Source organism: Prionailurus bengalensis, chromosome B4, assembly GCF_016509475.1.
Source record: "Prionailurus bengalensis isolate Pbe53 chromosome B4, Fcat_Pben_1.1_paternal_pri, whole genome shotgun sequence".
NCBI classification, from domain to species: domain Eukaryota; kingdom Metazoa; phylum Chordata; class Mammalia; order Carnivora; family Felidae; genus Prionailurus; species Prionailurus bengalensis.
This window is the reverse complement of record NC_057358.1, coordinates 12,432,439-12,459,802: the sequence shown is the minus strand read 5'-3', so window position 1 is coordinate 12,459,802 and position 27,364 is coordinate 12,432,439. Positions and strand designations below refer to the sequence as shown.

The following is a 27,364-nucleotide window of genomic DNA, read 5'->3' as shown; positions in this document are numbered from 1 at the left end:
TCACAATAATCAGGACTCTATGATTAATCAGTCGGCTTTGGGAGGGCGAAGAGAGAGAGGAGCCCCAACTTTCTGGCTTGTACAGCAGGGTGGATGCTGTTAGTAAGGCTCAGGGATGGTCATCATTAAATACAGTTAGGGGACATGATACTAAGGTTGCTTTTGAAATGCGCAAGTGGGGCTATTGGGTATGTGGGTCTGGAGCCCTGAAGTGGGATCAGGGCTGGAGTCCTCACATACAGATGGTCACTGGGGCCAGGAGAGAGGATCGGGGGACCCAGAAGCTGTGTGGGGAGTGAGAAGGCTGTTCGGGCAGCATCCTGAAAATGTTCGACATTTAAGGCAGCGCTTTTCACACCAGTGGTTGTGACCTGTAAATGGGTCAGGAGATCAATTTAGCAGATTGTCACCCGCATGAGCGATAGTGGTAATAATAATAATAACAAAGAACGAGTGGAAAAGAAAATGTCAGAATGCATTGCATGCAGGAAGGATAAATTCGTGAAACTTTTTAGTTATATATGTAGTATACGTGTGTGTGTGTGTGTGTGTGTGTGTGTGTGTGTGTGTGTGTGTGTGTGAAATCGTCATGAAAAATATATTTCTTGCTGTGAACTATGGTCAAAAAAGTTTGGAACCCATTGACCTAAGCTGCGTTTGTCTTACCCCTAGAGAGTTGTCTTTAGTCTGACTCAGGAAAGACTGCCAGTCTCTAAGTGCTTTTGGACCCAGAGTTATCAGAGTTCCCTGAAATCCTTGGAAGAAAAAGGTGCTATGAATGTGACCCATTCTTCATTGTCAGTAACACTATTTACATTGAAGATGAAACCGTACAATGGCATGTATATTTAACTTGGAATATATTTTTAAATGTATTTATTTTGAGAGAGAGAGCACGAGCAGGGGAGGGGCAGAGAGAGAGACAGACAGAGAGACAGAATCCCAATCCCTGACATGGGGCTCGATCCACGAACCATGAGATCATGACCTGAGCCGAAATCAAGAGTCGGACGCTCAACCGCCTGAGCCACCCAGGCGCCCTTAACTTGGAATATTTAAAAATTTTAAATGGCTGAAATGTAATACAGCGAGTACTTAATCAAGTTCATACTTAGCTGATCCAAGATGTAGATATGCAAATTAACAGCTCGGTTAGGGGAGATTTGCACCTCTGTATAGCATTCTTCTAGAAGTTTTCTGTGCAGGAGAGCAGAGGGTCAGCATTTCAAGTTATAACGAGAAGGATCGTCTCTTTCCAGGCAGTGAGTTATGAACATTTTCTCTCTTGCTGAATGAAGGCAAGACGTTGGTTATACTACCAGAGGCATATGGGAGCTGCTCTTAACCTACAGTCTTGTATTTTACCTATGTGAATTACCGGCATGCGAAGACTTTTGCTATATGTTTCACAGAATCATGAACGTAAATAAATTCTTACTTCGTGTCTTCTAAGTGTTAATATGTGGCTTTGGTAGAACTAACAGGATTCACGTGAACCATGCTGCCAGAGTAAGAAGAAATATCTGAGCCTTATTAGTTAGAAACAGCGCAACTAAGTTGGAATCCGCGGATCGTTTGGGGCCGTGATTTCACTGTTTCTACCACGTGTGTTCACATAGCTGGGTGGTTAAGATGCCAGCTGGTTCAGACAGCACAGAGTGTGTGTCCTGACCGCTTCCTGGATACCACGCAGCTGGACTGTTGTGTGAATGGCCTCCGTCCTGCCCGTCAGCCCGTTCCTTGAGCGCCTCCGGAGAGTAGCTCGAGGACCTTGGAGCCTGACCCACCTGGTGTAACTCTCCAGTCTCAAAGTCCCTGTTTTCTCCTGGGTGGAATGTGTTCAGCAGCATTTGAACCTCTTAGTTTGTTATCAGGATTAAAAATTGGCAGAGCGTTTGCCAGAGCGCCTGGTACATAGTGAGTGCTCTGTAAATGGTGGCTGTAACACTTTTACCCCTGCCTGCTGCCAAATTACTTTTTAAAAAAAACACACGGCTTGGGGTGCCTGGCTGGCTCAGTCGGAAGAGCACGGGACTGTTGATCTCGGGGCTCATGAGCTGGAACCCCGCGTCAGGTATAGAGATTACTTAAATAAATAAATAAACTTAAAGAATAAAAACATAAAAAATAAATAAATAAATAAAAACAAAAAAATGCACGGCTTCTATGAGCTTCAACAGAAAGTAATCTTAGGCCTGTACACCAAGGGTTGCAAAACAGACCACACCCAGCACCCTCTTTCCTTTGACTTGCTTTCACTGCTCTCCCTAGCCACCTATCTGTCACTCGTTCCCGTCCAACTTCTTCTTTCCTGGGTGACATTACAGAAGATGTTTTTGCGTCCAGTGCCACAGGGAGAAGATTGTACATAATTCTTTTAGGTCATCTTTTTCTTCCAAAAAAAAAAATAATTTTTTTTTGTTTTTTTTTTAAGTTTTATTTATTTTTTGAGAGAGTGAGAGAGCATGAGCGAACGCAGGGGAGGGGCAGAGAGAGGGAGAGAGAGAGAGAATTCCAGGTAGGCTCCACCCCCAGCACAGAACCCAGCGAGGGGCTCCATCTCACAATCGTGAGACCGTGTCCTGAGCTGAAATCAAGAGGCAGACGCTTAACGGACTCCGCCGCCCAGTTGCCCCTCAGAAACCACTCTTAAAGTTAAAATTTATAAAGGTGCAAATGAGGTATAAAGTAAAAAGGAAAGCATCCTGTCCCTTTCATACTCTCTAGTAACAACCATTGTTAACAATAGAGGGGTGTGTGTGTGTGTGTGTGTGTGTGTGTGTGTGTATTACAATGAAAGAAATATGGGATCGTGCTATGTAATATAAGGCTTTGTAACTTTTTTACATAACTGAGTCCCCATTTATTCCACAAGAATCGAGTGGCTAGTTTGAGACAGGCAGTAGACCCTAGTTGTAAAGTAGTGAAGGAAGTCACCGTGATGTCAGCCATCATGAGTTTACAGTTTGTCTGGCATGTAACCTCTAAATGACTATAAAAGGGTCATTTCATTCTTTACAGAAACATAAACATACACCATAATTTCATTATACCGACATGCCATGATTCATTTATCTAGTGCTCCATTGATAAATGTTTGGACTGTTCCCAGCGTTTCACCAGTAGGATGCTGCTGCAGTGAATAGCCTTGTACTTGTGTCCTTGGTACTTGTTGGGATGTCTCTGTAGGATAAATTCCTGGAAGCTGAATCGCTGAACTTCCCTCCAGAAAAGGTCCCTACCAACGGCATATGAGAGTGACTGTAACTCTATCCCTTCACCAAAAAAATGAGTTTTATGAATCTATAGCCTTTGCCAAATTAATAGACAAAGAATTTCGCAGTATTTAATTTCCATTATACTAATAATTATGGAGATAAAGGAATTTAAACTGTTTCTCTTGTGAATTACATGGTCGTGTCCTTTGCCTTGTTTTTTATTCTTAGTATTTGTCTTCCTCGTTGATTCACAAGACCTCTCCCTTGTATTTGGGATTCTAACTCTTTGGCTCAGTTACTCTTGAACATTGCTTAGAGTGGTGGCTTCTGACCTACTCACTTCATGATGGCTAGAATTACTTATCCAAGGAATATTCAGTTGGGCAGCCATGTTATATTTATTATAAAATTTTATTTTCCGTGATATAAGAACATTCGGGGAGAAAGAAGCAGGCCCACTCTTTGGTTGGTCGAGGAACTTCAGCTTTGTTACATATCACTGTTTCATGGAAAACCTTTGTTGACTTCCTGTCATTTGCAGGGTAAAATAAAAGCATCCAAGGCCCTTCTGTTGTTCACTCTACCCACTCAGTGCCTTAACTCCAAGTTAGCTTATTTACCATTGCCCATCGTGTTTTTCTCTGCCTTTAGACTTGGTTCAATGCTTTTCCAACTCTTCTCTCTTCTCAAAAGTGCCCGTGGAAATGCTGGTCATCTTTAACTGACCACCTCACATCTCACCGTCTTCGTGAAACTGGCCATAACCCTCTCAGTTTAAAATGATCTCTTCCTTTCAGGGCACCTGGGTGGCTCAGTCAGCTAAGTGTCTGATTCTTGATTTTGGCTCAGGTCATGATTTTGCAGTCTGTGAGTTCAAGCCCCACATAGGGCTCTGGGATGATGTTGTGGAACCTGCTTGAGATTCATATTCTCTCTCTCTCTCAAAGAAATAAACATTAAAAAAATCTCTTCCTCCCAATTCCTGAACACTTGTCATTTACACAACGTCCAAGGCATTTATCACACATCCTCTTGATTTTGTCTGTTTTGTCAGTTCAGTCACAGACACTATAGATGTACTCCTAGAAAGTGTAGCTGGGGCCATTCAAAAGCCTGACTGAAAAAGCTAAGCCCTTTGCCTTCTGTAATGGGCCAGCCGCTCCTCCCGCTGGCCAGTGCATTTTCAACTGCAGACTGTAACTGGGACCCAGTGGTGTTCCACAGGCTGTGGGAACCTGCACATCTTGGTGGGTGGAGAGCAAAGTATAATACTGGCATTTATTTTTTAAGGTAAAACATGAAGACATCAAAGAAGATTGTTCCCTTGGGGACTTTGCCCTCGAACTGCTTGTAGGTGTTTATTCTCCTTGTAGGTGTTCTTTGAGGACACCTTTGAGAAGCAGCTTGACAGCCCATTTTTCACAGCTTTCCAATGGATTCTATTTTTTTGAAGTGTGGTTGACATACAACATTATGTTAGTTTCAGGTGTACCACCATAGCGAGCTGACAACTGGGTACGTGACTCAGGGTTCACCCTGGTAAGCGTAGTCCCCATCTGTCACCCAACAGTATTATTGACTCTATTCCCTAGGCTGTACTTTCATGACCGGACGTTTGTACCTCTTTCGTTATGTTGATTTATTTTTGAGAGAGAGACAAACACAGAGAGAGTGGGGGAGGGGCAGAGAGAGGAGATCCAAAGTGGGCTCTGCGATGCAGGGCTCGAACTCGCGAGCAGAGGGATCGACCTGAGCCAAAGTCCAGACGCTTAACTGACTGAGCCACCCAGGTGCCCCTGGATGTTTGTACCTCTTAATCCCCTTTACCTGTGTCTCCCAACTCCCCTCCTCTCTGGCAACCACCAGTTCTATGTATTTAAGAGTGTGTTTCAGTTTTGTTTGTGTTATAGGTGTTCCACATAGAAGTGAAATCATATGCTATCTATCTTTCTCTGACTTCTTTCACTTAACATGATACCCTCTGGGTCCATCCGTGTTGATGCCAACAGCACGATCTCATTCTTTTTTATGGCCCATTTTGAATCTCGAGTCCTTGATTCATTTCCTGGTGTGTGTTTGCTCGTTTGGCCTTTAATAGGCGTCTCAAGCTCTTTTTGCTTTGAAGGCCTATTTTCCAGCTCAGATCCATGGCATTCTCTCTTGGTGCTTGTCCTGGCCTCACGTGCTCAGCCTTGGACAGAAAGAGCTCCAGCCTCCCACCCTGGCAGCAGGTGTTCGCACTGGGTAAGCCTGCCATTCATCAGCAGAGGGACATCATACCCTTAGAACTGCCCGTACAGTCCTATGTCTCCACTGCTGGACTGTGCACTCCTCAAGGGGAGAGACTGGAGCTTATACTTCTCTTCCTCTTTTTACGCACACAGTGTCTCATATTCAGTAGTACAATAAATATTTATTGAATGGATGAATGAACCTGATGTTATCTAAACAGACTTGAAAGGAACTCAGTTGCCCTTTAAATGAGAATGCCGTGTATACACTGAGCTGCTAAATTATTTTCCACCTGTAACTTCCAGTTTAACAGGGTCCTCGAACCTGTGCCAACATGTACACAGTTGAGATACTTCTTACCATAGTATTTGATTCAACCAGTTACATGATTCCGTAGCCACTCTTTGCCTCTTTCCATCTCGGTGGCATTTAGAATATGTTGTGTGCTGCCCTTGGAGTTCCTGAATGCACTCCAGGGACTGGCTCAGGAATGTGGGTTCTGGCACACTCTCCTCCACACGCTTTGCCCTGCTTTATTTATTGGGGTTTCACTGAAGGTTGCATTAGAGAAAGGGACGCCCTTGGAAACCAGTGCTCTGTTCTATAAACTAATGCATTTTCAGACCATTTTTGCTGAGTTAGAATCTCACCCTTGCGTGTCCCTTGTAAACATGGCTCTTGTCCCTGAGGGTGGCCAGGTGGGACCTTGATAGCATCTGCACGTCAGTATGGCCTTGGGAGGAGGGTGCCAACCTCAGGCCTCAGAGCACAGAGTCTGCTTCACATTCCTTCACTCTGAGCCCCGTTCGTCGAGAGCTGTCGCGCTGGTGGAAAGGACCCTGTCCCCCCTTCCTGCTCTTCCTGTCACCGCTGTCATCTTGCCGGCGGTGGGCACGTCTTTTCTACGACATGGCTGCACGCTGCTTCTACAAGGATTTGAGAGGAGATGTTTAGACTGTCTGGTACAAAGCCTGAGCCCCTTAGTATTTCTCAACCGATGCCCTCAACTTTCTCCTACTTTAACATGTCGTTACCTGAAGAACGCAAAGCATTGCTTGAAAGCATTCCTCTTTGTAAGTATATTCAATGCCGTGCAACCACCGCCACTGTTTCCAGAACTTTTTCGTCATCCCAGAGAGAAAAGTATTCTTGTCACTGCCGGGGCACGTGTTCTCGGACGCTGCTCTGCTGTGTTGTTGGTGTTTACGGACTGACTGCGGGGGTCCTTTAAGACCATGTGTTGCCCAGTCTCCTGGGATGAAGAACTGTGTCCCTCCCCCACACCAACCCATAGTAAAGGTGAAGACCAGTCACCCAGTAACCATAAACTTATTTCTCAGTGAAACACCCAACTTGTGTAGCCCGTCCTCGTCCCTTGAATCTTTCCTGTTGACTTTTCACGATCTCCTAAAGATTCTCGACGGCCTCTTTAAAACAGTACAGAACTGGACACGATACTGTAATGAAAGTCGACCGGCACTGAATACGGTGGGAAAAGTGCCCCTCGGTTCGGTTCGTGAAGATTCTGCCCTGTTGTGGGCACGTGACCGGGTGTGGCACCTTGGCGGTGGACTGGATGTTGGGGGGGGTGGCGGGGTGGGTTGGAGGTGACTCAGTTCTGACCAAGGCGACTGCCGCTTGCCCCGTGGTAGGGAGCCCAGGAGGGACGGGGTGACCCACTTTGCTGGCTCGGAAACAAATGAGCTCAGGGTTCTTTTAATGTTGAAAGGGGGCGGGGGGGGGGGCGGGTTGCACCCTTTGCACGCTAGGTTGATAGGAAATCTGGCATCTCTGTATAGGGTGTCCTTCTAGCCCCTGACTTGTTAGTGATCCCCAGGGGCTTACCCAGTCCAGAGGGCCAACTACTGCCAGTAGTAGAACAGTTCTGGGGTCAGCTTCATGTACCACGGGGCTGCAGCCCCGCTTGCCTGCTTATTATCTGGATCTTCTTTGTCAGAACTAGGCTCATTATAACCTGACTCCGCAGCAACCTTTTTCTCTAACTCTGCCCGGTGTTAGTATCCATCAGTCACCCAAGCCAGAAACCATGGCCTTATCTTTCACGCACCCTTCTTGTTCACCACCCTCGCCCCTGGCCCCACATCCAGTCCCTCACCAGGTCCGTCTGGTGAAGTTCCTTAAGTGTCCCTCTCCAGCCGCACCCCCTCAGTCCTTCCCCCAGCCTTTAGCAGCGACACCGTAACTGGTTTTCTCTCCCCGCACCACAGCTCACCACAGTTTTGCCAGAATTGTTTTTCTAATAGATAGCTCTGTGTTGAAAGAGATAATGAATCTAAAATTGCCCAGAGTAATAGCCCAGTATCTCCAGTGTAAAATTATTCTTCCTTCGCCTGGCATGTGTGGCCCATAATGGGATGACCTCAGCTCCATCACCTGTCCTTCCCCACAGAGAGCTTGAACTCCTGGCACACAGAACTGCTGTTCAGGAAGAAGGGGGAAGATGCCAGAGCTCTGTGACATCAACTCAAACAACAGCGAGCTTTCTCCTGGGGCCGGAAGCGTGACACTTTGGGGAGCCACCATCCCCAGCCCCAAGGGAATGGGGAATGACCAGCTTTCACCCGGGGGCTACAGGGAAAGCAGGACCCTCAGGGAAGGTCTTCAGCTATAGGAGGAAGCAGGGTCATCGAATAGTAGGGCACTTTGTGCCCTGGCATCCCGGGGTGCACAGTTAACAGTTTGGAGTCAGCCAACAGTCCAAGAAAAATCAGGATCATTTTTCAGTACAGCCAATCGATCTAAAGGGATTTGGGTAAAAAATGTTGACACATTTGGACAGGGCCTACCTTTGAATTTGTACCGGATGATCTTTATACCTCTTGAGCCCATAAGGTGTTTGCTAAATGCTTGTTGAGCAATTTTATTCTACTTTTTCACTCCGCTCTATTAACACGCTGTTTGCTTATAACCTTAATATTACATTTAATTCTACCGGATTCATTCTGGTTTGGATAAGCCATTTCTTGCATTCACTTAAGAAAGTTTTATGGAGGGGCGCCGGCCGGGGTGGCTCAGTCAGTTGAGTGTCCTACTCTTGATCTTGGCTCAGGCCATGATCTCATGGTTTGTGAGATCAAGCCCCACACCAGGTTCTGCACTGACAGCATGGTGCTTGCTTGGGATTCTCTCTCTCCTGCTCTCTCTCTCCCTCTCTGCCCCTCTGCAATGCACTTACTCTTTCAAAATAAATAAACTTTAAAAAAAAGTTTTATGGAATACCTACTCTACATCAACACCAGTACATTTGTAGGGCAAAGATATGATTGTTTCATGAATCTTCGTAGTAAGACGTTTCTAGATAGACCTGACATGTTCACATACAGTCTCTTGCTATATGTTTATATATCACCATCTTTTTCTTTTATCATCCCAGACCGTGATGGTCTGTGTTGTATATCCTTAGTTAAGAGGATATACAAGTTAAGAGAGTTCTGGCCAAGTTAGGAGAGCTCATGTATGAGGACTTATTCTGTATGTATTATTGTGCATATCGTGCATGTATCTGTATGTGTTATGTAAAGACACATGATCTGGTAGTCTTGAAATTTAGCCAAAGATAGAATTCAGCCTGCAGTTGTAGACCTGTCCAGACTCTCAAAAGGATTTCAGTTAAGGTTGTTTTACCTTTTAGTAAGATTTCTTTTTGTCTGTCTTTCCTAAAAACGCTCAGCCTCTTGGAGTTGAGTATAAGTAAAGACATAGATTTGGAAAGAAATCAGGAAATGGCACACATTTCCTTATAGAATCATGCTCTGGAACTAGCCTGTGGCTCCTGGGAGCTTCCTTTCCCCGGCCTTATACATGGAAAAGATGCTGACTGATTCCAACTGGAAGGACAAGTAGACGTCAACTAACACTTCCAATCTCAATCTTATACACTTCCCACCATTTCAAGTCAAAGAACTGCATGCACCCCCTCAATTAAAAAAAAAAAGAACAAAAAACAGTGGGCCCCATGTGAGGACAGAAGAAGCCCGCCGGTTCTGAGAAGGGTATTTGTGACCTTAGAGGCATCAGGTACTCTGTGAACATCCCACCTCGCCCCTCGGCGCTGCTGTGCGTCCCCCTTCAGACCTTCCTTTTGTGATTCAGGAGGCCAAAGTCGGGGGGCCCGTGGGTGACTTGTCTCCTGTTAAGCAGCAGGTCAGTCCAGCTGAGGGGAGTCCAGCCCGGGCCTGTCCGCTGGACCACACCAGCATCCGCTGCTCGAGCCTCCGCCGGCTCGTCCCGCTTGCCTGTGTTGGGCACCCGCTCCATCCCAGTGTGTGCACGCTCACCCAGCTTCTTATGCCATCCCTGCGTTTGGCCTTCAGGTCTCATTTCTGACCCTCTGCTCCATCCGCCCCCAACGTGCAAGGCAGCGTTTCCCCTCTCTCTGCCGAAGCCCATCGTCGCCTGCAGGTGCAATGAGGCTTCAGGACTCTTCCCCAGGGGGGGATGGTCAGGGCTGCTCCCTGCTTCATTGGCCAAAGGAGGGACAGTTCCCAGTGGTTACCCTGAGACCATTTGTACACGTCAGGTTGTCCTCTAGGGATGCCCAGCCCGTGTCCTCTGAAAGCCTCTTAGGTCACCCCTTCCTCCACCTTCCCCAATCTCTCCACTGTCCTCTCGTTGACTTTTACAGCTCTGACTTCTGCACCTGACTGTCTTCTGTGCTTTAGAAGGACACCGTGCACCGTGTCCTGAGTGAGGTCAGTCGGGTCTGCCTTGGCCTCCTTCGTAGCACCGTGATTTCCTCCTTGGGCCCTGCCAGCTCCTGATTTGTCATTTGGTCGGGTTTTGTTTTGACTTTGGAAGACATGTTTCTAAACGTTTGCTGGGACAGCCCACACCCAGAGGCACCCTTTAAAGTCTCACCTCTTCCCCTGGACTCACCCTGCGGCATAAGCTTCTGGTCCTCCACACAAGCATAGAACGTATGTGAAACTCAAAATCGTATGTTCATTCTGGTAATTTTCAGAACCGAGAAACTAAGGTTGCAACAAAGCAGATTTGCTTTTAGAAACTTCCAGAATCCTGTGACTTTCTTTCTCCCCCTAAAGACAGCACTTGATCGTCATAGAGCTCCGTCTCCAGAGCAGAGGTGGAAGCTTTGAAAAGACAGCATCCCTTTTGCTTCAAGTGTCAGGGTCTGTGTGGAGAAGTAAGCTGGCACCGACTCAAGACCCAGGCAGAACGCGGCCGAGTCGGCGCGGCTCTTGCCCGGGCGCCAGGAGGGAGGGGAGTGGCAGCCACCAGCATTGCCAGCTACGATCAGTGTGCTGCAGCCTGTGATGCGTGCACGACTTCCCTGCTCTAGAAAATGGAGGATAAAAACCCCACAGGAAAGAAGCTTCTTGCCCAGATGGTGCTGTTCACTAGCCAGGAAAGTTACGTGTTTGGGTGCTGAAACTGACACCAGTTTGCCTGTGCGTTTCCTTCCGAATTCCTCCGGGAGCCCTTCAGACACACCCTGCTCCCTGCACATCCTGAGGAGGTCACAAGTGTTGCTGGCTCTGCATTATTTAAATTGTGCTTAGTCATCCATTCCCATAAAATCTGGAGTATCACTTAGTGTTTCTGTATTGTAATTTTCACAGGTGTTTGATATGAAAAGAGTCTTATTACAAATGAAAATATTTCTCCTCTCCTCTCCTCAAGCATATACCAACACATAACAATACTGTAAATTTGGAAATCTGTGTCATTTCTGTGTTCACCCATGTTGGATATCAAAGGCAGAATTAATATTTTTATTACCTTTTTGAAAATTGGGGATACTTATTTCAAAACAGTATATAAAAGTTTCTTTATAGTCAGTAATGTATCCATACATTAATTAGCTAAATACCTAACCAGGCAACACAAAAATACCTAGATTCATTGTGTAGTTACTAATTCTACAGAGAAACCTGGCTTATACGATGCTAAGTGCATTAAAACATCATTTATATTAAATGTGCTGTATTTATTTGCAGGAGCTATGTAGAAAAAGCCTTTTCTTTTTATCATAGTTTAAATTTCAAGCATTTAATAGAGTGACTGTGAGAGGCTTTTAACACCCAGATTAGAGGTAAAAAAAAAAATCCCCTTTCCTCAGTCTTTGTGAAGATACCAGCTGATGCACAGTTTAGTAAGATAAGATGTTCAAAAAAGCTCCTAATAACATCCGGTAATGTCATTATTTACAGAAAATATTTTACGTCTGTATAATTTGAGAGTTATCTTTAAATAATATTTATTAAGTACCCCTAGTACAGTACAGAGATACCTTAGTTCAAAAAAAAAAATCCCCTTATGGAAAAGGAATCTTACTTAATGTAAAGGTTCTGGAGGTCTGTTGCACAACAGTGCAAATAGCATTAACTGAATGGTGCCCTTAAAAACAGGTAAGATGGTAAATTTTATGTTACGTGTTTTTGAACCACAGTGAAAAAAAGCCAACAACAAAGGTGAGGTAGGGTTCTCTTGTGCATGTAGTTACAAAGTGGAGGTGGCAGTGGTCTGGGCAGGTCCGTCCAGGGAGACCGTAGTTCCAGGGGTGTCTTCCCACTGTGAGTCGGGGCCAGAGAAAGACAAAGCCCTCCTCCCATGTCTTGGATGTGTCTGTGCTCCTACATTGTCATGTCTGAAGGTGATGCCCCCACTGACAGTGTCTTACTGGAGTGTGACCTCTGCCAATGGTGCTAGCCATTTTCTTGCCTTTAATTTTCATAGATTAAGTTTCTAGAAGCTTGCATCTGGACTCAGTAATCATTCCCATTTCCAAAGAAGGGGTGTGGTTTTTTTTAGTAGTGGATTATTTTTTCTGCTCATGCCCAGTGATCTCTTTGGCCCTGTTTCCATTAGGAAACGAAAGCATGGAAATTAAAAAACAAATTACAGGAATGAGAAGATTACTGAATGACAGCACTGGGAGGATCTATCAGCGTGTCGGCAAGGAAGGAGAAAAATTAAAAGAAGAACCCCAGGATTTGGATTCAGTCTGGCCTCCGCGCTTGAACTCCACTGCTGAGGCCCCCCAGAGCCTCCACCCTTCTTCACGTGGTGCGTGGAATGAGTTACCACCCTCCAGCGGGCAGTTCTCAGGGCAGTATGGCACCCGCTCTAGAACCTTCCAGAGTCAGCCCCACACCACTGGGAGCTCCAACGGTATGGTTTATCAGACATTGAGAATGCTCGGGGCCGCGGGGGGAGAGGGCTGTCCAAATGTTTTATATTTCTAAGTATTCATCGTGGGTTTTTTTTTTTTAATTTAAGTGTATTTATTTTGAGAGAGAGCACGCACGCATGCGTGCAGAAGCAGAAGAGGAATAGAGAGAATCCCAAGCAGGCTCCATGTTGTCAGCACAGAGCTAGCTGGACACAGGGCTTGATCTCATGAACCATGGGATCTTGACCTGAGCCAAAATCAAGAGTAAGATGCTTAACCAACTGAGCCACCCAGGTGCCCCAAAATATTCAGCATGGTTTTTGAGTTCAGTACATTAAAGCCTCCCCTAGTCACCTGCCTTAGCCGAGTTACACTAAGAGAGTAAAAACTGGAATTGAGAAATAAGAGAGACTGAGGCTTTATATTAGAAGTGACGGTTTCTTCGTAGAGATTTTAGCTCCTCGAGAGGTGAAAGCTATCATTTGCCAACATACAGATAATTATTGCCATGAAAGACAAACATTAGGGCAGAAGGAGCTCACTTTGTCATCAAAAGAAGCTTCTGGTCATATGGTATGTCATTAATACATCCTCTTGCTTTATTCGCTTTTCTGCATTGTCAGAAGAAGGGGGTGGGAGACACCTGTCCCAGCATCCTAGTGACTAGTGATACCTTTGCTTTAACCTCACATCCCAGTAACTGAACCGGATGATCCGTGTCGTAAGACTTGCTTCAATTAGGGCTGAAAATTACCCTTTTAGAGTTACATTTCCTTAATTTAAGTTCCTAATTGTTCAGGGAAAAAAAATGGCAATTTTTCCCTTAAGGGAAAAGAACTGATATTTTTCTGGACGTGTTAACTTACCATCCGGTTACTTGCTCCATAAATTAACGTATGGATGCGCAGATCTGTAGTCTTCGCAAAGAGAACAAGGAAAAAGCAAGACCGCATTTTCAGTTTCCTTGAAAAGTTAAGGATTTTTCTCCCACGTTCGCTATTCCTTCAAGAAGAAGAGAATTGTTTTGATTTTTTTTTTAACACAATTTGCAGTAACCAGTTCAGGCATAAAAAGCCATCCCGAGACACTGCCGATGAGGGACCCCAAGAGATAGATGTATGGCGTCTTCTCTTTCTCTCAATATTGCATAAGCCAGGATCAGGTTCACCTGCTGGCACGCTTCCAGGTTAGGGGACATGGCTCTTGAAAGACTCCTCCATGAAAATGAAAAGTCAGTTCTCCTTAAAATTAGAAAATGATTTATAACAAGCTGGAAACGGTTGGTTTTGTCCTCTAAAAATGATAAAGACAGCACTGAGAATAGTGACTAGGAATATTCTCTAAGGCCCTCCTAATTTGACTGCCGTGGAAGAAACAGTAAGAGAAACAGAACACCCCTAGGTGTGTATGAGGCTAAATAAACGCCACATCAGTAAGTTGTGGGTGAACAGCGTTCTGTTTTCCAGTCCACAGCAGGCATGGTGGATTCACTCTGGAAAATGTTATTAACGTTAAAAGTTACAAACCTAAGTTCCCCCAGGTTGGTTTGAAAATAGATTTTTGCGTTTGTCGTTTGCATTATTTCCAGTAGAAACCCATCACATAGAACTGTGACTACTTAGAATTCCATTGAAATTATTTGCAGTTTTAAAGCTGTAACATCTCAGTTTGCTACAACTTTGGATGTAAATAATTGCATTCCTCCAGGCATTAAGTTATCCGTATGTATGCCATGGTTTTGCCGTGAATTTTTTTTTACGGCGTCCACAAATAATGCATACAGTGGGATTAAAATTATCTGTAGTGTATGATAGCAGGTATAATTGGATCAGTGCCTTAGAACTTTCCCCCTGCACCTCCGACAGCAGTCACAGTGGTCGGATTGGACACAGATGCTGGAGGGCACGCTGCGGAAAGAGCAACTTTCCAAATGTTCCATCGTGTTCCAAGGACAATGGGACAATCTGTGTTTCCCTAAATAGGATCGTTTTATTAAGGAAAAGATAACTAAATTTAAACAGAGATAAAGAGAGTAAAGTGAGGGAAATGTAGGATAGGGGAATCGAAAAAAAGGTGCATGAAGATTGAGCTGGAGAACAGCCAGCAGCCCAACACCCTATAACCCACCAAGTTCAAATACGTCCTCCCATAGACACCCTGCTCCCCTGGCTTTTCCCCGCCCCACGCATACCACCCCCAGAGAGTACTCTCACAGTTTTAATGTGGTGACAGTTCCGAACTTGGGAAAACGTGCTTAATACTACAAAACTATTTTTAATAGTTTGACACATTTAATTTTTTTTTTAATGTTTATTCATTTTTGAGAGAGAGAGAGAGCACGAGCGGGGAGGGGCAGAGAGAGGGGGAGACACAGAATCAGAAGCAGGCTCCAGGCTCCCAGCTGTCAGCACAGAGCCCGACGCGGGGCTCAAACCCGTGAACCGTGAGATCATGAAATGAGCTAAAGTTGGCCGCTCAATCCCAGGCACCCCATAGACACATTTAATTTTTAAGGTGAATGTTTATAACATGCAGCGACCAGGTATTTTTTTGGAAGGCTTGTTCTCAGAGCTGGTGTTTCTGTGCAACATAGTGTGTGTTTCTAGTGAATTTTTATGGGGGTGTGACCTGAGATGCACTGGTTTGGCACTAGGGAGGCCTGCCCACAGCGCATCATGGGCGCAGTCAGGCAGACTCCACCTCCCGCCCCATGAGCCGCCAGGCACCTTACAGTGCAGAAGCCTGGATAATTTAGGTAAAGTCAGACCCCAGCATTTAGGTGGTAACAGTTATTGGATACGTTTTCCTTACATGCTTCAAAATGCTGTCAATATGCCTTTTTTTTCTTTCTTTTTTTTTTTTTAATAATTTATCTTCAAATTGGTTTCCATACAACACCCAGTGCTCATCCCAGCAGGTGCCCTCCTCCGTGCCCATCACCCACTTTCCCCTCCCTCCCACCCCCCCCCCCATCAACCCTCAGTATGTTCTCAGTATTTTTTCCTCTTGATAATTTTGGTGTTGACATTCGGAGTATGCCCTTCTTTTCTTTGATGCTCAGGAGAACTTCCAGCAGTGAATTCGTCAGGTGGATCAAACTGCTGCACTTGTAACTGCCAGTCCACGTTGCAGGCCATCCTCCAAGAACTCAGGACCATGCGGAAATTAATGCAAATTCAAGCAGGTACGGAGGAGACCGGGCCTCGGGTGGAACCCCCTGATTTGTCATGCGTATCTGACATCTTCTGTCAGGATGTTTGTTTTGTTTTTGGTGGTCAGCTCTTCCCGCCTCGCTGTCTCGCCAGGCTTTTCCAAGTGTCCGTCTGCTCAGCTTTTCTACAACGCATTTTTCCTTTAGCAAATCTAGCAGATTTGTTACTGCTAACCGTGCTACTCACGTGCCGGTGTACGTGTGCTCCACATCGTTCACGCCCTCGTCTCCTAGGACTTCACAAGTGTCAGTTACTTGAATTTTCAAACAGTCGTACTGGAAGGTGGGCATCATTCTCCAGCTCCCTTCCCTACTGTGAGGCGACAAGGAAGTTCACATCAGGAAAGAAAGTGAGGCTGACTCACCTTCACCTCCTGAAGTGCTCTGTGTGGGGGCTGTGTGCTGGTCGGCAACCCCCACGCCCGTCCCGCCCCTTCTGGGGCTGCTGTGTGACAGTAGGGAAGCCACGCGCCGTTGTCTAAGGGCCGGGGCAGTGGAGGGGGGGGGCCCTCTCCGGAGCGTGGGCTCTCCTGGCGGAGACATTCAGGAGCATGAGCACTCCGAGCTCCCGCCTGTGGCTTGTCTCCTGGATAAATATTCAGGATGTGAAATCTCAGGGACCCCTCACGTCTCGTCTTCTTTATTTACGTGACGCCTCTCTTGTTGTCACAGGGAGTCCGCAGGGTGGGGTCCGAGTCCCAGCTCTCCTCGGGAAGCTGTGTAACCTCTCTGCGCTCCGATTTCTCATGTGTAGCTGGAGCATTAATACCTAACTCGCAGGACTGTTTTCAAAATAGAAGGGGTTGGTAAATGCAATGAGCTCTGTAAGGGACCATCCAGGCTCTGGTGTTGTTCTAGAGACCAGGAGCCGTTCATCTCGAAGGCTGGGGCATCATGACAGCGGCTGCCGTTTCTAATCTCCACACATGGGGGCGGGGGGCACGGAACTTTTTTGTCACAGGTACAGAAAATAATAAATCATTTCACAAAGGCCTCCTCTGGTGAGGGAAAACTCCTTGAGCAGGTAATAGCACAGTCGTATGTGACCAGCATCCCCACCCTTCCCCTGTAAAGAGATTCAGGAGGGTCATCGCTCAGAAATCGTACCTGGTGCCATTTAGTGAATTCTAGTAAAATTTGAATATTCAATGATGTGGTTTTGATATAAAAAGCTTAATACTTAAGCACACCCATCACCCAAGAGCACATGAAAGTAAGGTTTGCAAAAGGCCGTCTGAAAAGCAACATCTAATTTCATGTGCTGAATTTGGTTTTAGCCCAAGGAAAGAATAAGCATTTTGGTCAGGCCAGTGAGCATGCAACTCCCCCTGTTCTTCCACGGTAACCCGTCTTCTCCTTGACCCGGCAGAAGGTACCATCTCCCAAGTAAGGAGCTCAGAAAGAAAGGTTCCTTCATGATGGACAGGTTCTTTTCTCAGAGGAAGAGTGTGTTAGCACTTAAGAAAATATGCATGTGAAACCGTAATGATTTATTTTGTTACTTAAGCTCCTTACTACTGAGATGGCAAACTGCAAATTGCAACCATCTAAATCCTCGACGGAAGCCCTTTTGGAATCTATTAGGTAAATGCCACTTTGTCACTGTGTTTCCCTTTCTGAACGTCTGTAGGTGAGGGCGGTAAGCAATGCCAGAGCTGTAGGATAGCAGAAAAGATAAACTATTACTCTTTAATTTCCGTAAACTTAAGAATTTGTGTAGTGTGGGTAGATTTACTTAAGATTTATTGCCTATAAAACTTAGACTTAAATTATATTTAGAAAGTTTTGCCTTTACTTTAGGGAGAAAGGGCAAGGAATAAGATGAAGCGATACGATCTGGATACAAGAGACTGTGTCTAGACTTGCAAAGGGAGAAGAAAAACTCAGATAGTGCCTGTGTTAAACCAAAAGCACTTTCACTTTTAATGTAGAATAGTGAGTCTTCTTCTTACTATTATTATTATTTTGCTTCCATTGTCCATTTAACCTTGGGCATGGAGGCCTAGCCTTGGGTGAAAATCTGGAGAACAGAGAAAAGTTCTCTACTCAGGCTTGCACAGTGGATCACTTGAGAAGCTCAAAAAGAAAACAAAAAAACAACAAAAAAAAAAACCAACAACTCTGTGCTGGGGAACCACCCCTGCAAATTCCAATTTACTTAGTCTGGGGTGAGGCTGCGAGGCACTGACTTTTTTTAAAAGCTCCCGGCTGACTCTAACATGCAGCCAAGGTCAAGCACCAATGAATTAGACTAATTACTGTACAGGTGGTTAAAAGCCTTTTCAGTGCTCCTATGCAAGGCAAGTATTTTGTTTCTTGTTATTTTATTTTTTTAAGTAATCTCTACACCCAACGTGGGGCTTGAATTTACAACCCCGGGTTTAGGAGTGGCACCCTCCACCGACTCAGCCAGCCAGGCACCCCAAGTAGTTAGTTTCTGATGCTAATAAATTTCTTGCCAGTCTGGGAAATGCAAATACCAAGTTCAAAGTATAAATATCCTTTATTTGCAAACTGATAGGAGATGATCCATATTTATGCGCATTTAAAGATCTTTAGTTTTCATTCAGCTTATTTCTGTAAAAAGGCAGGCGTATCCTATGATCATATTTAGTAAGCCATATTGATACATGAAGATTTAAATAATGATGCCGTATTTTTCTATTACACTTCCCATCAGAATATTCTTAAGTGGTTCACGAACGCTACTTGCCAAAGTACATCTGTGAAAACTGGAATCATCATCCTTGGTTTCCTTAAGTGTATGTTCAGTACTAGTACTTGGTCCTTGCTCAGTGCTCTTCATCTCCAGAACTCCACCTGGATTTTCTGGATTTTACTAGTCTTCTTGACTTGCGCAGAATTGTATCATTCCTATTTTGTAGCTACCTGAAACCCAGGTATGGCGTGGAGCCCGGTCAGAAGCCAGTAGTGTGGTGCCGTGGAGGTAGCTGCGTGCGGACGGCACTGGTTCGTGAGGAAGGGGCATCTGGCCCCGATAAATGACCAGCGGGCTTTTGCCCACGTGCTTCCTGGTCATCCCAGACTGATTCTTTGATAAATGATCATCATCGCTCAGCCCTGGTCAGTTGCAGTGCCTGTAGACTGCTCACAGCTGAGGAGCTTTCCCTCGGAGGACGATCGGAATATTCCTGAGTTGGGCTTACCTCGAGTTCTGAATTCCCGCTTATATAAAAATGTCCTGCGACCGGTCAAATCACGCTCAGGTGTTTTGCTACAGCTCAGAATGCCCTTTCTTCCACGGAAACAGGGGCAGCAGTCAGTGTGGCCCACCAGCGGCAAGGACACAGTTTTATCTGAGCTGCTTTTCCGGGTGTCGAACTTCAAAGTGCTCCAGAGACATCATTTGGTGACCTACAGGCCCCACGGGGGATGGACTTTGGTCTGCCTTCTTGACTGAACTCCATTTCCGTCTCAGTGTTCTGGGCCGTGTAGACAGAGGGGTGATCACTTTTCCTCAGTGAGACTCAGGTGTCTGAAGCCCATTTCTTGTTTGTTCTTCACAGCTGGAGCCCAAAACAGACAACAACCCCCCATTTCCCTCATGTGCTCCCAGCGAACCGCTGCCTCGCGCAAGAGAAATAAAAAGAAAAAAGTGCCCCCGAAGACTGTCGAGCCTCTGCCCGTGAAACAGAAGGCCTGCGTGTTGGGAACCGAGAAGCCAGCCGTGGCCTCTGAGCAGTCTGGTCCCCCGGCGGCCGAGCACCCGTCCCCCGGGGACAGCCGCGTCCTCGGATTCGGCATTGTCCTGGAATCGCCGGCCTCAGATGTAAGTCGATGTTTTCTGGCTGCTGACACGAATGTGACATAACTTTCAGGATTTTGCCGTATGAATACACTTTCCCCTGAACTCATCCGGGCCCAGAAAACTAGAGAAACTTGCAAAAAGACGCGTGGGAAAGAGGAAAGGACGACTGTTAATCATTTCCTCGCCTAGAATTTCCTCTCCCGAAAATCTTCTACCTTATTTATTTGAACGGGTTTCCGTTCTTTGTCGCTGAGAGAAGGAGGGTGATGGAGTAAATAACCTGCTCACTAATTTCTTCACCAGTTTTAATTCTGAAGTGGCCGTTTTCAATTTCCTCAGTGCAGAGAGCTACAAGAACATAATTAAATCCTTTGTAAATGGGCATACATGAACAGAACCTTACAGATAAGGTCACACCTTTCTAGAAACACAAACTAATAATAAAAAAAAGAGCAGGAGTGCTAATTCTATTTATAGAGGCAAACCACACTGCTAATTAGGTGGTAACCACCATGCCATTTACTCCGTGTAATGATAGGTTAACGCTCTGCAAAGGTTTTTCTATTTTAATGTCCTAGCCAGAAAGTTGTTGCGGTCCCAGATGTTGGATGACATCTAAGATACCCATCTTGCTGTGGCTTGCCATTTCGTATCCACGTGACCATAAACGAATTTCTTTAAGAACGTGCCGTCTTTGCAACCGCAAACTCTCCTCACGGTATCTTTATCTACGTACGTTGAGGCGAACCCCATCTTGTTGGGGGAGTTCTTAAAATAAACGAGAGGGAGTGATCTATTATTATCAGATTGCATAGGATGAGAATCCTGCCGAGAACACCCACAGGCCTATATGGGATTGGAGTTTGGCCCTACCTTTTAAACTTTAAATAAAAAATAACTGCTATTTTCTTTTTTAAAAAGCCCTCCCTTTCAAATCGCAGAAAGACAGTTTGGTAGCACGTTTCCACACTGGGTCTTTAATAAATGGAGGAGACTTTTTTGGACTAGAAAACCATTTGAACTTATCCAATCCTTGGTGTTAAAGGGGTTTTAACTTTTTATCTTTGAGCACACGTTAAAATGTTCTTCTAGACTCGAAACTTAGCTTTAAAAAAGTCATTAATGATGATAACGTTCTACCCCAGGCCAGTCAGCTGATTTGTTTATATCAAATGATTATTGCCGCGAAGGCCCTGGTGTCAGAACCCAGGTAAATCACGTATTTGGAAACAGGTAAATTATTCTAAAACACAAAGTACATTGAACCTTAAGCGGTGTTCATAATACTTATATATATCTTTTTTTTTTGTATTTTGTAGGCATTCTTTTCAGATAGACATTAATATATCAGGAGTAATCATTTGGGTTGTATAAATCATCTCCTAAATGGGTCAATTTAATGCTAATAACCAAACTTTCTCCTTTATTTTTAAGCTCCAAATACACTTCAGAGATAAGTTTAAGAAGATCTGATTAAGGCCATATGTACATTAATGAAGTAGAATAGAATTGTTCTTATCTTTACCAATATCAGCATAATTTTGTTTTCATGCCCCATAAAAATAATTCGTTTTTCATTCATGATTATTTTTGCTAACAAGAGCTGTTCAGTTTAACAAAGCACATTTGGAATTGTCCCTGAAAACTCAGTTAGGTGCTGATTATCTTTGATTGAAGAATAACATGCTTCTAAAAGCAAAAAATACAGAGAGATAATTATCTTTGCATTATCCAACTGGTAGGCCATTTGATTCATCTGTTCAATGGAAAGTGTAACCACACCTAGAGGACCATGCAGTGAATCCCATCATTGGATAAGGAAGTTTTGTCCACAGATTGTGTTCACCAGCATTAGTGAGTCTAGCTTCTGAAGTCCCTGGGCAGGGCAGGGCAGGGCAGGGCAGGACAGGGCAGGCCAGGGGGGTTGTGGGGGTTAAGGGTGTGTGGATCGACTCCCTCAGGTGATGGAACCATCGATTTAAAGGCCTCCAAATTTAGGTGCCCTTCTAGTGTTTTATTATTTCTTAGCCATGGTCCTTTTAAATTTTGGCAGAAGTCCAGAGGAGAAAACAGAAAATATATAATAATCTTGTAGGAATTACTGTCTAAAATGGACTTGAGAAAATGTAATACCACAGGATATATATGAGCAGATGGAAACTCTGTATTTGTGTATTTGAAGATGGGCCCTGGGAAATACCCAGCATTGGGAGTGGGAAGATTAGGTCCAAAACTGTAGGACTGGGCAAGTGGTCCAGTGCTGCTAGAACAGCTGTCTGGCCAGCATCGGTTGCCAACGATGATGATAAAAAGGTAGGATGGGGCCAGGTAGTGAAAGCCCTAAATATGCCATGCCAGTGCCCTTGACCTACCTTCATCTTGTGGGTGCTAGGGAGCCACGGCAAGTTTCAGGTAGAGGACTAATCACACTTGTGTCTTTAAAGAGTGGAAAGGGGAACTGCCTTGTGGGTGATAGATAGATGGAGAGAAGGTAGTAGAGACAGAGAGACCAGAAGGAAGACAAGTACCGTCAGTCAGGCATGGGAGGGTCTACATGAGCCGTGAGCCTGAAGAAGGAGAAATGGGGCATTGAGGAAGTCCCCACACAGAGGACGTGGTGGCTCAGAAAACACCCCCCACATTTCTCTCTTGGAAAACCAGGTGCGTTGCTGGGTGGCGGCAGCTTCTTTAACTGAGGCAGGGAGAGCAAGGGCGGAAGCAGCCTTCAGTTCTGGATGGGAAGTACAAGTTTGCTACCGCAAGGCGGTCACTAGATGTTTGGAGCACAGGAAAAAGATTAGAGCTAGAAGCACCGAGAAAAGGACACGTAAAACCTAGGCTCCTGTTGCTTTGTAATGTGTAAACATTCACATTAATTCTAATTCACGGTGTAGTAAGTTATCTGCCTTGCACTGTGACTTTTAGCGTCGCTGCCACACAAATTCACGTAGGGTCCGTGCAGGGCCTTGCAGGCAGACCACCTGCCACCCGAGCCATCATGGCTGCCCCTACTCAGATGTGGAAAAACACTGAGCTCCCATCACAACCAGCTGCACCATCGCCTGCGAAGCGTTCACGCTAGACAATGGAGGGCACGCGAGAAACCCCTCCCGCAGAGCCTGGCACGTAGCGGGGACTCAATACACGAGAGCTAGTCTGCCACTGACAAAATGTCTTCATTTGCATTGAGCACAATATTCACAATAAACTTTCAGAACTTTAGGCCTAGGGCTCCCCTTTCGTCAGAAGCCTCCCTTCAGTTTAACCCCCGTTTCCTCTCCCACAGCCCCCAGGCCCCAACATAATTTGGGCAGTTCTCTTTCATAGAACCTTCTAAACTAGTCTGTAACTATTCACGTGATTTCCCCTCCGTCTACCCCGGTCTCTCCAGGGCAGGGACCATATGATAATAGTATTTCTTTGCCACCCTGTGCTAAATAATGTGCCTCTGAGGCAGCGTTACTGTCCTCGCGCTGTCGACGAGGACCCCGTGGCCTAAAGTGCTTGCGTAGCCTGCTCAGGGTCACAGCCAGAAAGGTGAGCTGGTCCTCACACCCGCACGTGTAGTTGCCCGTATCCACCGTGTGACAGACTCGGGTGCCCGGTCTAGCTCAGTTCCTGCACATGACCAACGCTCAGGAACCAGTCACAGGATGATGGCTGTATGAGGAGAACTGAAAGGTTGGAGCATGGCAGTTTACTCTGTTTACTTGGAAGGTTCTGGAGGAGAAGTTAATGGTGAAGAATGCAAACTCTGACGTCAGGCTGCCTGAGCCAGAAGCTTAGCCGTGTAACCCCTCACCTCAGTTTTTCTCTCCATAAAATGAGAATAATAATAAAGAAAGAAAGAACCTCCTAGAACTGGTCTGCTGGAGGAGTTAACTGAAGTAATCTGTGTGAAGCAGTTAGAATAGATCCTGGTCCACATAAACCCTCAATAAATATTGGTTCTTTTTTTAAACTTCAGCAGTCCTAGCTAAGTACCTCATAGGGACAAACATAATGTTAAATAAAACTTAAGTGTACATATGAATGAACAAATACCCATGGGTAACTAGTGAGTATAAAAAAGAGAGTGGCCAGAAATGTTTCCACTTTGGGCAGGATTGTTTGACCCATTTAAAACTAGCACATTAAATTAAATAAAACCCAGGCCTCAGTGACACGGAAGCAAAAGCGGGAACCCAAACCCAGAACCATATTTCACATTTAAATCCAGTATTCCCTTCTTTCTTCATATGCTCACAACCCGAGTGGTCTACCGGCACTCGGACGAGGCGGCTGGGGAGTTTTTGCCATCACTGTTCTTTCCGACTTGGTTGGAAATAGTGATTTGGTTTTTTCTGGGTAGTTACACCCGGCCCACGCTTGTTTCCTTGTCATTGCTTTTTTGTTTGGCTTGTTTCTTGGCTTTAGTGAAACACTCCAATCAGTTTCTAAAAACAGATTTATGACAATTTTTAAGAGTAGAAACCCTTTTTCTCTTTGTTGGGATTACTGTGAATATTTCCCAGTAATCCTAGATGACACAAATTTAGAAGTTATCAGAAGATAAATCTATGGTGACCCATCAACTGAAGATTAGTTCACTGATGTTTGTAGTATGTCATTTTTCTTCCTTTTTCTTTTTTAATGTTTATTTATTTTTGAGAGAGGACGAGCAGGGGCAGGGAAGGCAGAGAGAGAGGGGATAGAGGATCTGAAGCAGATGCTGTGCTGACAGCAGCCAGCCCAATGCGGGGCTCGAACTCACGAACTGGGAGATTATGACCTGAACTAAAGTTGGACGCTCAACCGACTGAGCCACCCAGGTTCCCGAGTATGTCATTCTTCTTAAAATAACTAATATTAAATGTACTGTTGCTTTCCACAGAAGTAGCTTCTGAAATCAGAACCTGTTCTCTTAACACCTTCTTAGCCCAATAAATACGTAATCCACTGGGAAACAGTAAAGCGGGCAATCAATCAAGCAAGCACCTGTTTATTCCTTCATTGACTCATTGAACTTCCAGCAGCATATGCTTCAGAGTGTAGGTTCCGGTACAGACTGCTTGGGGTCAGATCCTTGCTTCCTCACTAGTTGGCTGGATAACCTTCAACAAGTTACCTAACCTCTCCAAGCGTTGGTTTTTGCATCTGCAAATAATAATAATAGTCATAGGGGGACTCTCCTATCCCCTCCTCAATAGGGATAATAAAATAGTCATTCCATAGGGTGAGGACGAAATGAGAAAAGCCACTTCATGCATGTTAGCCCAGGGCCTAGCACATGGTAAGTAGCGAACAAATGTTCCTTGTTATCCCCATTTTCCAGGGTGCACCGAGATGAATGCAGGAGTCATTGCCCTGCAAGGAGCTTAGGGAGGGAGACGTGTACGCAGTGAGGACACTGTACTGGGACACGGGCTCTAGGAGTGGCTGTCGGAAGACCACAGGGGAGCCGGGAACAGCGGGAGCTGCCCGCGCCCTGGAGGGTCAAGGACAGGCTCTCAGAGGCGGACATCTTCTCGGAGCAGCAGTCTCACTGGAATTGGGTGGAAGAATCCAGACAGTAGTGGCCGCGATCTTCCATCTTACGCATTTGGGCTCAAATATCTTGAGCATAAATCAGGCCGTAGTGCTCAGAGTCGTTAATTCACTGCCCGAGGAAGGAGAAGCTTAAAAACATCTCTGAAACACTTTGCACTATCTTATTACGCAAGAGCATGGAGAAATTTCGAGGGTCCAAATCGTGTTGTATTTTCTAAAATTAAACGCTTAGGGGTGCCTGAGTAGCTTGGTCAGTTAAGCATCTGACTTCGGCTCTGGTCATGATCTCGCGGTTCGTGAATTTGAGCCCCGCGTCGGGCTCTGTGCTCACAGCACAGAACCCACTTCAGATCCTCTGTCCCCCTCTCTCTCTGCCCCTCCCCTGCTCTCTCTCTCTCTTTCAGAAATAAACATTAAAAATATAGAGAGAGGGGGCGCCTGGGTGGCTCAGTTGGCTAAGCGTCCGACTCTGGCTCACGTCGTGATCTCACGGTTCATGAGTTCGAACCCCACCTCGGGCTCTGTGCTGACAGTTCAGAGCCTGGAGCCTGCTTCCGATTCTGTGTCTGCCTCTCTCTCTGCCTCTCCCCTGCTACTGTTCTCTCTTTCTCGCAAAAATAAACATGAAAAAAAAAGTCTTTTAAAATTAAACACTTAGTTCTACGAAAATTTTATCAAATAAAAAATCTACAAAGGATTGGCCCTTTAATGACTTCCTATAATTTTTATCTGATTCACCCTTAAATATGTGCCAGTATGTAGCTTACACATACTTTGTGATAGAACTTCTGCCCGAGCATTTTTTACTTAATACAGAGCATCTACCTTACAGTACAGTTCTGTTCATAGTACATCCAATGTAGAGCCTCATCAACACGGATTCTCAGCTCCAGGTAGACCAGCTAGACCAAGCCTGCCCTCCCATCCAGGGTATTCTCATGGGTTCCCAGCTCACTGGCCGTGCTCTGGGCATTGCATTTAATAAATAGTAACGATGCTTCCTGCCAAATCTACCTGGAGCAGACCTGTGTTCTAGGAGATGATTTCAGTTTTTCTCAAATAGAAGCAGATCGTGTTTGTGAGCACAATAAAATCAGTTAGGAGGGGGTTTTGGTGGCTTTTTAAAATTTCGTCTCGTGAACTAAAGCTCATTTTCCTAGAAATACATCTGACGTGCTGCAAAGTAAATAGTAAACAATAATAAAGGATCATTGTACACGGAAGTATTACGAGCAGAAAGACTTAACTTCACGATCTTTCAGCCATCTTATAAATTCTGTTATGTGCATTGAGCCCCAAATCAGTTAGGATTCCACAGAATCCTGACTCTTCATCCACGTTTTTTTTTCCTTGAGCCAGTCTTAAACTTAACTAGTTAGCCAGTTGAGTATACAAAATACTGTATGTAATTTATTACTTTTCAGTTGAAAACCTGAGACTAATGTCCAATATGAATACTCATACAGTTCTTTTTACTTCTTTAACCAATGACCACATGTAGCTATAAACATGTTTTACTGTCATTCGTCATTGTTAATACCTGATGTAAAATAGCCTGTATCAGAAATGTTGCCTCTGTGATTACTTGACATGATCTCTTTAAAATTGTTTTACATATTTTCCTTTAGATTATACAGGGGAATCACATGATATGTTCATAGGGACTGAGGGGGAAATCTTTTGATTTACCTGGTTAGGGGATTCCCCCACTCAAACTAGAGCTTGACCCCAACTTCTACTAAGCAAAGGGAGGCCACAACTGAAATGCAAAGAGAAACAAGAGAGTTAATGTCCACAGGCCCGGGTCCATGAACATTTTCAAGAGTCGTTATGACTACATGTAGTTTTTGCCTTTAGAACTTTACCCAGTGCAAGATATGATGCCACTAGATAAGGAAAACATTTGATAGGCTATTGTGCTAAGTAGCTGCGGTCCTGAAAATAAGCAAGACGTCCACGAAAATCCAAATTTACAGTGTGAATTCAGACTCCTAACTCTTAAAGTGATGCCTCCAAGTGTCATAAATTCTGCCCCATCCTTTGGATGTCATCATTTAAAGATCATATGACTTCAGGAATCAACAGAATCCGTAAATTAGCGTATTAGCCATCTGTCTTCGCTGGAGTCAAATAGCGATTCTGTCAGAGGATGCCTAGTTTGTAAAATGGTAATTCATTTGGAAGAGTGTGGCTCCTAGCATAGCCATCGTTAGTAAGCAGAGAGGTCTCGTTTAAAGTAGCGCCAGTCAACA

The 27,364-nt window shown here is 45.0% G+C and overlaps 1 protein-coding gene across 9 annotated transcripts in view; it reads left to right on the top strand.

Annotated features, from left to right (window-relative positions):
• BEND7 (BEN domain containing 7) overlaps positions 1-27,364 on the top strand; it is an 82,573-nt gene that overhangs the window by 14,244 nt on the left and 40,965 nt on the right. For 8 of the 9 annotated variants that reach the window (XM_043563522.1, XM_043563524.1, XM_043563523.1 and 5 more), the window contains 3 exons: positions 12,300-12,602; positions 15,665-15,787; positions 19,342-19,604. In XM_043563522.1, the coding sequence (XP_043419457.1) occupies positions 12,300-12,602; positions 15,665-15,787; positions 19,342-19,604 (689 nt within the window). The remainder of the gene's footprint in view (positions 1-12,299; positions 12,603-15,664; positions 15,788-19,341; positions 19,605-27,364) is intronic. The other variant, XM_043563527.1, reaches the window with a different exon arrangement.